The sequence below is a fragment of the Leptinotarsa decemlineata genome, unplaced genomic scaffold, assembly GCF_025532065.1.
Source record: "Leptinotarsa decemlineata unplaced genomic scaffold, Ldec_3_MD MMD2_tig00078422_RagTag_RagTag, whole genome shotgun sequence".
NCBI lineage: Eukaryota > Metazoa > Arthropoda > Insecta > Coleoptera > Chrysomelidae > Leptinotarsa > Leptinotarsa decemlineata.
This window is the reverse complement of record NW_027412747.1, coordinates 12,490,315-12,501,516: the sequence shown is the minus strand read 5'-3', so window position 1 is coordinate 12,501,516 and position 11,202 is coordinate 12,490,315. Positions and strand designations below refer to the sequence as shown.

Here is an 11,202-nt window from a genome sequence, read left to right as displayed (position 1 = left end):
AAGTGTATACGAAAATTCAGCTCATTAGGAATTTTTCAGCAGATAAATTTTAAAATGAGTGGATTAGTGTTTTTTGCAACTACATTGTATGTAGTACAAAATTTGTCAATATCCGTTTCTCCTATAAACTGTTTTACCATCCTACCAAATTAATGATATAATTCAAATCTGTTGTGACAGCTGGACAGATTCATCATACATGCCTCCATTTTGTTCCGAATCACTTTCTATAGCTCTTTTCTCCAGGAATTTTGCAAAATCTGATAAACCGTCAATGAAGGTGTCAATAGCTTCAACTTCATGAAAACATTTATAGAAATAAATATTTCCGTCCTGATAACTAATTCATGCAAATCGGACACATTTTGTTATCCGTTTCTCCCAAACTGTTTCACTACCTTACCCAATAAATGACCGAATATAAATCTGTTGACAGCTCGACATTTTCTTCATCATATGTGCCTCCATTTTATTTCAAATAACTTTTCATAATGATAAAATTCAGGAAAAGACAGCAATTATTTATTGCTGTCTTTCTTCCAAAAATACATTGCCTTCATTGCCACCAGGGATGCATGTAGGGGGTGTCTAGAAGGGAAGCCTTCGTCGAATTGTTAAAAGAGGTATTAAATATATTTTATCTGACCTGCATTGAAAATTGTAAACATTTCGAAACACTTTTTCAGGGTCGTTATTAACAAAATAATTCATTTCAGTAGATATTATTAAAAATGAAGTTTATTTCATAATGTTATGTACAGAAAAAATTATTTTGGGCTCCCACCATGGGTCGCTTCGATATTATTCTACATACGTCATATATATGTCCAACATACGATAAATAAATGAGTTTTGTATGATTGATTGAAAGAAGTACACTTTCTAGGAGAGATTACTTTCTAGGAAAAAAAAGCTTTTTGGCCTTCTACTTCTCCACCTTTATACAAAAAAATGTAGAAAACTTCCAAAGTAAGGAAGTTTTCTACATCTTCTAAGGAAGTGTTCATAGATGGATGGATTTCCAAATAGTATGTATCTTGATGGTCAAATAGCTGATACAGGAAAAGATATTGTTGATCTTTTTGCTGAAAAATTTTCAAGGGTTTATGTTAGAGGATTGGATTTAAATGATATCACAGACGAATCAATGGTATCAGCAATTGATATACCATTCATAACTTTCAGTACTGAGGAAGTATTCAAGGGGCTGAATTCATTAAAAGATAACTTGAGCTGTGGACCAGACGGCATCCCTGCTTATTTCCTTAAAAGATGTGTTTACTCAGTAACTATGCTATTGTATATAATATTCAATCTATCATTGAAGCTTGGAATATTTCCCTGCCAATGGAAGAATAGTTGTCACCCCTATTTTCAAAAGTGGCAAAAAAGAAGACATAAAAAACTATCGCCCTATTAGCAAACTTTCAGCCATCCCAAACTTTTTGAATTTTTACTTGTGCACCACCTTTCGTGGCATTGCAAAAATTCGCAGAATGAAAATCAACATGAATTTGCTACAGGTAGATCAAGAACGTCAACAAATTTATTAGTATATCAACATATTATCATGGCCCTAGAAAAGGGTCTTCAAATTGATACAATTTACACTGATTTCAGTAAGGCCCTTGATAGGGTAAACCACGGTTTGCTGATCAGTAAACTAGGTTTTCCAACTTGGTTAATATGTTGGTTGAATAGTTATTTATCGGATAGAAAACAGTTGGTAAAAATTCAAAACCACATTTCTAGTGATATTAATGTTAACTCCGTTGTCCCGCAGGGATCACATCTGGGTCCACTTCTCTTTAATATTTTTATTAATGATATAGCTCTTAACTTTCATCACTTTAAATACCTTCCCTTTGCTGACGATCTCAAAATTTATATGCCAATCAACTCCGTCACAAAATGTATTTATTTATTTTCTTTCCAGCAATTAACTTATGAAAAATTACAGGAAAATTGTGAAAAATGTCAAAAAGTAGTATAACAACATAATACAATACAGATTTGAAAAAAATTGTTATAGATATTCACATAAATATAAATACACATACATGTTTACATACATAAATGCACATTAGTTCGTATATACATGAAAAGCATATTCCATTTAAAATAAAAGTTTCCTAATTAAAAAATTGTTATATGGTGTAGCAGTTTTTGCGGAGTGTTTTTTCAGGAGATTTTTGAAAATTGTTAAAGAAGCTGCATTCTTTATGTAATCTGCCAGAGAATTATAGCATTTGCATCCAATATATTCAAAGTTTTTTTGATACCGGACACTGATATGCCTGTGATATGGTTAGTATGAGTGTCCGTCAAATACTGTAGTAGTGCCAAATTGTTCATTTTTACTTTAAATTTAGTATAAGTATTATATTATATTATTGTATTTCATATGTAAAAAGGGAAAAACCCGTATATAATAATAAATAAAATACTTCAGATACAAACTGGAAAAAAAGCCCTCTCCCGAAACAACTACTTTCACAAGATTCCTATGGCTGGGATTAAATCAAATGAGCATATGTCTCAACGAACCGTCATAGTGAATGACATGAGTAAATTTGTCTCTTCCGTGACATACAAGTAATAATGTAATGAATGAAATAAGTCCTTCATACAGAAAGGTAAGACAAGTGTCTTGTAATGAAACTTTGAAGTCCACCATTGAGGATGATAGTGTTGCATGTAAGTGAAATTTTATATTGTAACTCTTTCATATATTATATTGTTTCATTTCTGTGAATAATATATCTGATTCAATTAGAGTACAAACTAAAGGGCACGACAGGAATAAAGGTAATCGCATCGCCGACTCTTTGGCCAAGGATGCGGCTGGACTAAGAATTTTATGACCCAGTGGCACCTACGGCCTGATGACTTCAACATTTGCGGAACTAACCAAACGTCACACCCATGCTCAATCCCTAAAGAGATGGAATGAAATCAAAGGATGCAATCTTGCCAGGATCACCTTGGGCGACCCTGGGAAGCTGGCGCCGAAAAAATATCTGGCGATGGCCAGGAAAAATCTACACTTGACAGTAGGATTTCTGACTGGCCACTGTCAACTGAGGAAACACCTCCATGATATGGGGCTAGTGAACACACCTCTATGCAGGATGTGTGAAGAGGAAGATGAAACTGTCAGGCATGTCCTATGTGAATGTCCGGAGTTATCGTCAATAATAAAGTGTGTGTTCAGCGGGTCTTGGCCTAAACCTGCCGATATAAAGAAGATGTCTCTTAGTGACATGTCCACCTTTCTGGAAAGGACAGGATGGACGATGACCTAGGAGGTCAACTCCTCGGAAGAATGTACAATGGGTCACATGTGGCCTAAGTGCTGTGGGCTTACACTCACCCTCCTTACTCTACAGATACAGATAGAGTACAAACTAAATAGGAAAAAAAAGAGAACTGGAACCTCTGGCATAGAATGAATACAAAAGAAGCACTGTTTCTAATCACCAGAACTGCAATACTCTTCTAGCACGTGTTTCATCAACAAAGTTGGCGTTTTTCAAGAAGTGCTTGTTTTGGATAAATAAGAAAAAGTGATTTTCATGTAATTCAATACAAACTGGAAGTACTTTTTCTTTGGTGTTATTCAATGTACATGTGAAAGTACTTGTTTTGGGTGAACTTTTTCTTCCAGTTCGTATATGAAAGTACCTTCTATGTACAACCTACACATCTTTGTAGAGAGCTTATATTGAACTTGAATGCTTTCTTCTTCATTGGAATTCCCATGTTTTTTGTATAGAGATGGAGTTGTAGAAAGGCAAAAATCTTTTTTTCCAAAAACATGAGTTTCTAGTTTTATTTTGTAATAGTAAAATTGTAACTTAGAAGTGAACATCATCCTCATGAAAATATGTCCAGCGCCCAAGAAAGGCATCCTGCATAATCTGAAGGTGGTGTGCGATATTTAGGATCTGTAAAAACAAAAGTGTGAATAGATACATATAAATATAACTTTTTCGTGTATAAAGTCAACATGCCTAAATCTTGTTTGTTCTGTATGATGGCCAATACATCATGGTCACTGGTTTCTGTATCTTTAACGAATACATCTGGCCAAATTTCGGGAATCCTCTTAACCATATCCCTCTGTAGTTCTGTGAATTTTTTATGGAGCTCTTTGCAATTATCTACATTATCGTTTTCAACGATTAGGCACATCTCTCTTATATCTTTTCCAAAGCCAGACGTTTCTGCATACAAAATATGGAGTGCTCTCATGAGTGCTATATCCTCATAAAAACCGCCTTCTCGTAAATCTGTTTTCTTCCTTTCCTCTTTTCTTCTATTTTTTGATGACAGAGTAGATCTAAAAATGACAACATATACATCCATCTGTTAACTATTGCATTGAATCATAATTAATGTACAAAAAATCTACACAATAAATAATCTTCGAAACCTATGAACGAAAGAAATTCAAAAAAAATTTACCAGGATTTATGACTAGTCATTAACGTATGTTTTTGTCTTCAAATGCATACTGTTAAAAACTGATGAGACATGTTTTGAATGGTGAACTGAATGATGGGCAAGGACTGGCTCTTTTTTATGAAAAATGATAATTAAAACTTTCTATGTTTTCATACCACTTTTATTTGTAACTAACGTTACTGCAGTTTCGTCCTACAAAGACGAATAACAATGTGATCAGGTCTAAGAAATCAATCTGTTTTTCTAACTCTGTTTCGAGTGTGAACTGTATCTATTAACATTATTCATAAATGTCATAAATTGGTACTACACTACAGCTGAACATACATAGAAACATACAGTTCACACTCGAAACAGAGATAGAGAAACAGAATTATTTCTTACACCTGACCATCACATATTATCATAATAAATTCGAGTTCAATGTATTTAGAAAACCAAGTTATATCGACATTACAATCCCAAATGATTCTTTCCATCCGGACACTCAAAAATATGGCAGCCTACAATTCAATGTTACACAGAGCATTCTCGTTTCCTATGTCTTCTAACAATCTGGATAGGGAAATTTAAACAATTATACAGATAGGACAGAATAATGGTTTCGACGCAGATACAATCCAGAAGTTTATCATGTAAACACAAAGCCTCAAATGTATGTTTAGATTCATACACCCCCAGATCAAACAATCAGAAATCAAGAAATTTGTATCTTCAACATATTTTGGTAAAATAACAGAGACAATTGCTCAAGTGTTCGGAGTGTAATAGTGTTGGACAATATGGCCGAAATTTCTCAAAACGGTATGCAGAAAATGAAAGATCCTTCAGACTAGGTAAAAATGATTCGACGTTTTCAAACCATTTCTTGGAATGCAACCACAAGTTTCCGAATCTTAACAATACGGAAATTTTGCGCTATGCAGGCAAGGGTTGGAAACTCAATCATTTGGAATCCTTGGGAATTCATAAACATAAGCATTGCGGATGTAACCTGCTAAATGACCAAACTGACTTGATCTACTCGCTGGTTTTCAAATTAGCGTACCCACATTGTCACAGGTAAAGAAAATTCAGGTAATGAAGTCATTAAGGACCGTCTGTTATTACCTACTGTAGTTGTATAGGTACATAAGGGGGTACATTGTTAATTATTTCAATATTTATTGTATTCGTTTGAAAATATCCTTGTAGGACGAAACTGCAATAATTTTAGTTACAAATAAAAGTGGTATAAAAACATCTATCAATCTAATGGCTTTTTTACTTTTCCAAAGTATTAATGTTTCTTCATTTATATAATTTTTCACAACACTGGATTGGCCAGAAAACAAAAAATGAAATTTGAAAAAACTCGACGATTATTTGAAAAAATATGGTTTGAAGACTTAATTTCATAAAAGATTGGGTTAGAAAAATATGAATCATTTACCCTCTTGATCTCGAAGTAGCTCTAGAAGAACCTAGTGAAGAAATCGTACTGCCACTTTCTGAATATAAATCCTGTTCACCCTCATGAAAACCTTCAAAACCTCGCCCCAATTTAGATATTTTCTCTTCCCTAACTGTCTTCAAACGATCAGCATACTTTTCAAAATGATTTTTGATATTGTTGGTTTTCTCCATCAAAAAAGTCATGTAATTGTTCAAGTCAGGAAGAATATCTCTTTCTGAAAGTATAATTATGAATTATAACTTGTAAATGAATGAAAAGCACCAAGTTCAACAAAAAATATTGAAATCGAAACACAACTCATGATAAACTAATATAATTTGAAAGTCATGAAAAGAACACAACATTTATCTTGAAAAAATTTAAAGTGGATTGTGATACTTCTTAACAAAATAAACATTGTTTCATTTACTAATTTTCAAATCATCTATAAGCAAATTCAAATAACGATACAAGTGAGATAGTAACAAGAGATATTGCAGGGCAACCCAAAAAATCATGCCGCTTACCTATTACATCAAAGGCACCATATGCCTGAGCCATACTAATGGCTCTTCTAAAACATTTACGCTCAGTAAGAGTGGCTACAGCTCTTTGATAATCCTTATTGTAATGTTCAAGTAATATCACAGCCTCATCTATTCTATTATCTTTCAGTAAACTCTCTGATAATTCATACACCATAATCCTTCTTTCCTCTACATCATACTTCAATAAACGCATCAAACTTAGCACTTCCATCCACTCAAGAGCAAGTTTATACTGGATAAGAGCTTCTGCAAACAATTTATTACGTTTCAATATAAAACCGGCTTCTATATGTTTCTGCTGAAGAGCAAGGCGTTTGGCATATAATCTAGTCACCAAGTCGAAATGGTCATGATTATTTCTGATCGCAGCATATGCAGCATTCTCTAACTTATTATTTACCACGAATTCTGAAATATATTCTTGGCTAAATTCGTCACACCTTAGAAGATACTTCACAGCATTTTTCAAGTTCCCGCTCTTCATGCTCATTCGGAATCTTAGCGCAATGGGTGTCAATTCCCTGAGTTTAGCAATTTCAGGTTCATAAATCTTGGGGTCTTCATTACTATTATGGTAAACTAGAGACAAGAAATCCAAGTTGAAGAAACTGAAAGAAGCACTAAGAACATCTTTGAAATGTTCTTGAATCAGCAACTGGTTCAGTGCCTTACTGCAAACAGATTCATTCTTCTCAGGATTAGCTTCATACACATCTTTGATGGACCTTAAAGCTGAATGTAGAGATATGTGTTTCTGTTGGATGGCTATAATACTAGATAAGTTATGGATGCAATCGGTAGATATCAAATATTCCAAGATTTTCTCCACTACTTTCAATTTTTCACATTTCACTGCAGGCACTGAGCTGATCTGATAGTTTTTGTAAAAAGTGTCGAAACAATTTTCTGTCGAATTGAATTCAGTAACTATGGTATTCAAGAAAGCCAAGCTCTTTGCAGCTTTGACAAAATCTTCTATATGTTCACTGAATCGTACTGGGTTCAGATCTATCAAAACGTTCATATTCACTTTTTCCTCTCTCAAAATTTGTAACACACTATCCCATTTATTTTCTCTGAGCATCTCCTCCGCTACATCAATGGTAATCATTTTACATCCAATGCTTTCCAAGTTACCACGAGGAAGCTGTAAAATGATTTGAGGTGGTAGCGCATTGTTACAACTGACTATTCTTGACCCTTGTTCGATTTCTCTTGAAAAAAGTTTTGTTAGGTCCATATTGTCCAAAAATACCGAGAAATCTTTCAACCGGTGGCAATACAATTTGCTATTAGCATGAGTCATGATCAAGTACTCTCTGAATATTATAAAAGAAGTCACTCCATTACAAACCACTGTATCATTCACATAAAATTCTCTATTGCTGGCTAAAGCAAAATCATATTCTTGTTCATTGTTGTCAATAGTGAATTTTCGTTTGGTCAAGTATATTATTTCAGAGTCTTTTTTCAGAATCTTCTGCTTAACGGATACGTCAGTATCATCGTATTGGAGTTGAAAATTTGGTGAACTTTCGTCAACATATTTCAGGTCTACGGAAATATTTCCGTATTGCTGGGTACCAACGATATCATGATCATCACATTCTACATTCAAATAAATATTTTCATCAGCGTTCCATTGCCATCCAAGAAAATTCAGAGTACCATTTGATGTTAATATTTCTGTTGTCATAGTTGAAATTATACCATCTCTAGAAATTTCTAAAAGTGTAATTTGAAACATACAATCTAAAAGGGCGCAAATCTGCCTTGTTGGATGGAATAAAATTCGGTTTATAGGTTGAGTATGCTCAAACGTGTGAAGATACATTGGGGGTGGGATAATTTTTTCATCAAATATATAAAATTCTGCAGTTCTGCCATTTATCACAGTTACTATTCCAGTTTGTGGGCATCTGTTTATTATAAATCGAAAAACATGGTGCTCAATATTTCTGGAAGTGAAAACAACTAATTTGCAAGTTGTGAACAAGTTTTCTTGTAGATTTAACCATTCGAAGCCATAAACTCGAACTGAGGATGGATAAAAGAGCTGTTGTTTTAAAAACCATTTAGCATTTGAATACAGAAGAATGTTTATGTAAGTTTGATCTTCTTTATCCGTGCTCTTTACAGCTAAAATGTTCATCTGAGGGTGGTACAGCAACTTTTTTATGGTACCCTTAAAATAACAAATGCATTTTCAGTACATACAGTTTGTACATAAAACATTAGGATAATACACACACATAAATATTCATGGAAAATAAATATTATTCTGATCTTTGTAATTATAGAGTAAAGATCCTCTGAAATTTCTCTGAAATTTTATAGAATTCTACATACACTCAATTATGAATGAAGATATAGGTTTTTGAAATCTTACCTTAATTTCAGGCAACTCAAACACTGCTTTAACTTTACAGTTCTTTTCAAAAATTATTAAATCATTAACATCATTTCTTAGAGCACAACTTGCAATACATTGTCCTTGTCCCATGAACGAAACCGCTTGACAGAGATTCAAATATTCTTCGGATTGATGCAAAGGATTTAAATCAGAATCGAAGACTTTCAAAAAACGTTTGCCTTCATTATGAAAATTCACCACAAAGAGTTCACCGTTTCCCCTCCATGACAACTTTGGTGGGCCATCAAGTGATATTTGCTTGACTGTAATAATAATATTATGAATTAACACTGAGAAATGGGATTTCAGATATTAAAATAAATAAATGAATTTAGGAAACAATCACTTTTATGACATTTAAAGTTTTTTATTGTAACTTAGGAGAGATAATGTTTCGAGACATTCAATTAGAGATAATTGTATCAGCACCGTCATTTAAAATTTATGAGACCAACCAATAGATTTCCGTGAAGACCACTGTTTATCTTGGATACGCATGGTCTTAGTTTTTCAATGGTCCCATAGATGATGTTTTCATATAGGGAGATGCCTACAGATACTGTATGGAATCATGCTATTATGTTTTCTTAAATGAACCTCAAATTGAGCTCAATAAAAGTCATTATTTACTATCAACAAGACATCGTTGGATCATTGAATACCTCATGTGCGACTTCTAGCACAGGTTAGAAGATATATAGTGAACTTTGGTTGTCCTAGAGTTGGGTTTGAACCAACTTTTACCATAGCAGTTTTTTATGAGTAGGACTTACTAACCAAGCGGCAACCGTCTGATCATAGTGTAATTCTAACAATAAATCACCTACATGAAATAAATCAGATAATTTTTCATTTTTTTTGAGCACATGAAAACTGTAGATAGACTGTGGATTGTTGAAATGCTTGTCAAGATATTATTCTCAACGTTTTTTTATGGAATTCTGCACTAATGCTGAATACCATTAAAACAACACTCATGGGTGGAATGCATAAACGAGAGCAAATTATTTCACTCTTTTGTCTTTCTCTTTCAGCTGTGAAATGTATTTCTGTTAAAAACAAGTCTAAGAAAATATTTGTTTACGTTTATACATTCCACCCATCGACGTTCAACTTCAACATTATTAATTTACCCACCTTCACTTTGTTCTCCTTCTCTGGAATGTTTCTGCTTTGGTCCTCTGAACTGAGTGTTCTGCGACCCCCAGCCCACAAGAACGGGAATGGGTACATCAGCAGTTAGTTGAGATGTGTATTTCAGATCGAAGGATACTCCGGTAAAAGTGTAAGAGTATATATTATAATCATTTTCGATGATAACAAGTAACGTTTCTGCCGGATTCCATGAAAGTTCTGCTATCGACTTTTCAGTAACACAAGAAATTTGACTTTTTGAGGTTCGAGGATCAAATATTATCAATTCATAGCTAGTTGCTAAGAAAACCAAGTCATGTATTGAAAGGTATTTCACATGCTTGAGAGGTCCTTTGATTCCCGTAATTTCGTGAATAGTACCATTATTTGACCACCTTCCATAAATAATTAAAGAATTTTCCTTAATAATACAACATGTGCTTTCTGAATAGCTACATTCGGCTTCATAACTTAGGTTGAATGGATTAGACGGTACTGAATGGCAATACACTTGTTCCAAATTATCCATCTTGATTAATTCAATTACAATATTATATTTCTTAACATTTTCAGTTAATGTATTTTGTTTTTCCTAACCCCTCATCTCCTATCCCTAAAAAAATGAGGTTAACCTTTGGACAATGTTGCCTCGTCACTCGAAACTTTTTGTCACAGAATAATCGCCTCGTGGCTTGCTGGAATCTGGATATTTTCTGAAAGCTTCGTCCATTAATTTTCCATGCTTTCGAATATATCAACTCCATTCACTAAATTAACATCTATACACTGCACCTGGATATCACGCAGGTAGCTAAAGCTGCCTCTTGGTGACTTTAGTGACTTCCGCGGTCAGAAATTTGGCGTACTGTAGTCTGGGTTGAACCGCTTCTGTAGTTTTCATCTGTTCGACGTTTCGGCTTCTGCTTTGAAGCCATTTTCAAGAATCAATCGAAACTGAAGTTACTAGGGTTGTAATCTACCTGACCCCAAGTCTCGTCACTGTTTTGTTCTTACTTCGTTCAGTTCCAAGAGAACAGTGTTCACTTGTCAAACAAAAAATTTCTGCACACGTTTCACTTCTTTTTTCATCAATTTATATGTTCAATTCATTGTTTTATACTCATTTTTACTTGTAATGTTATTCAAAAAAATCATTTTCCTGTGCATTTCTCCAGTCGTGACAATTTCTGTCGATCGTTCAAATC

At 33.8% G+C, this 11,202-nt stretch overlaps 1 protein-coding gene across 1 annotated transcript; it reads right to left on the bottom strand.

The window, feature by feature from the left end:
* Positions 1-720: 720 nt before the first annotated feature.
* Positions 721-11,202, bottom strand: Elp1 (Elongator complex protein 1). Its single transcript, XM_023168334.2, has 6 exons — positions 10,001-11,202; positions 8,840-9,126; positions 6,430-8,635; positions 5,900-6,137; positions 4,014-4,342; positions 721-3,947 (listed from the first exon to the last, which is right to left on the bottom strand). The coding sequence occupies exons 1-6, from the start codon at positions 10,524-10,526 to the stop codon at positions 3,877-3,879; spliced, it is 3,657 nt and encodes a 1,218-aa protein (XP_023024102.2). The 5' UTR covers positions 10,527-11,202; the 3' UTR covers positions 721-3,876.

Bases quoted from the DNA above. Each gene is read 5' to 3' on its own strand.
- Elp1 (XM_023168334.2), bottom strand. From the start codon at position 10,526: ATGGATAATTTGGAACAAGTGTATTGCCATTCAGTACCGTCTAATCCA. The intron at 9,127-10,000 runs GTGGGTAAATTA...TTATTATTACAG, and splicing joins AGAAGGAGAACAAAGTGAAG to TCAAGCAAATATCACTTGAT. The intron at 3,948-4,013 runs GCATGTTGACTT...TTGTTTTTACAG, and splicing joins ACAGAACAAACAAGATTTAG to ATCCTAAATATCGCACACCA.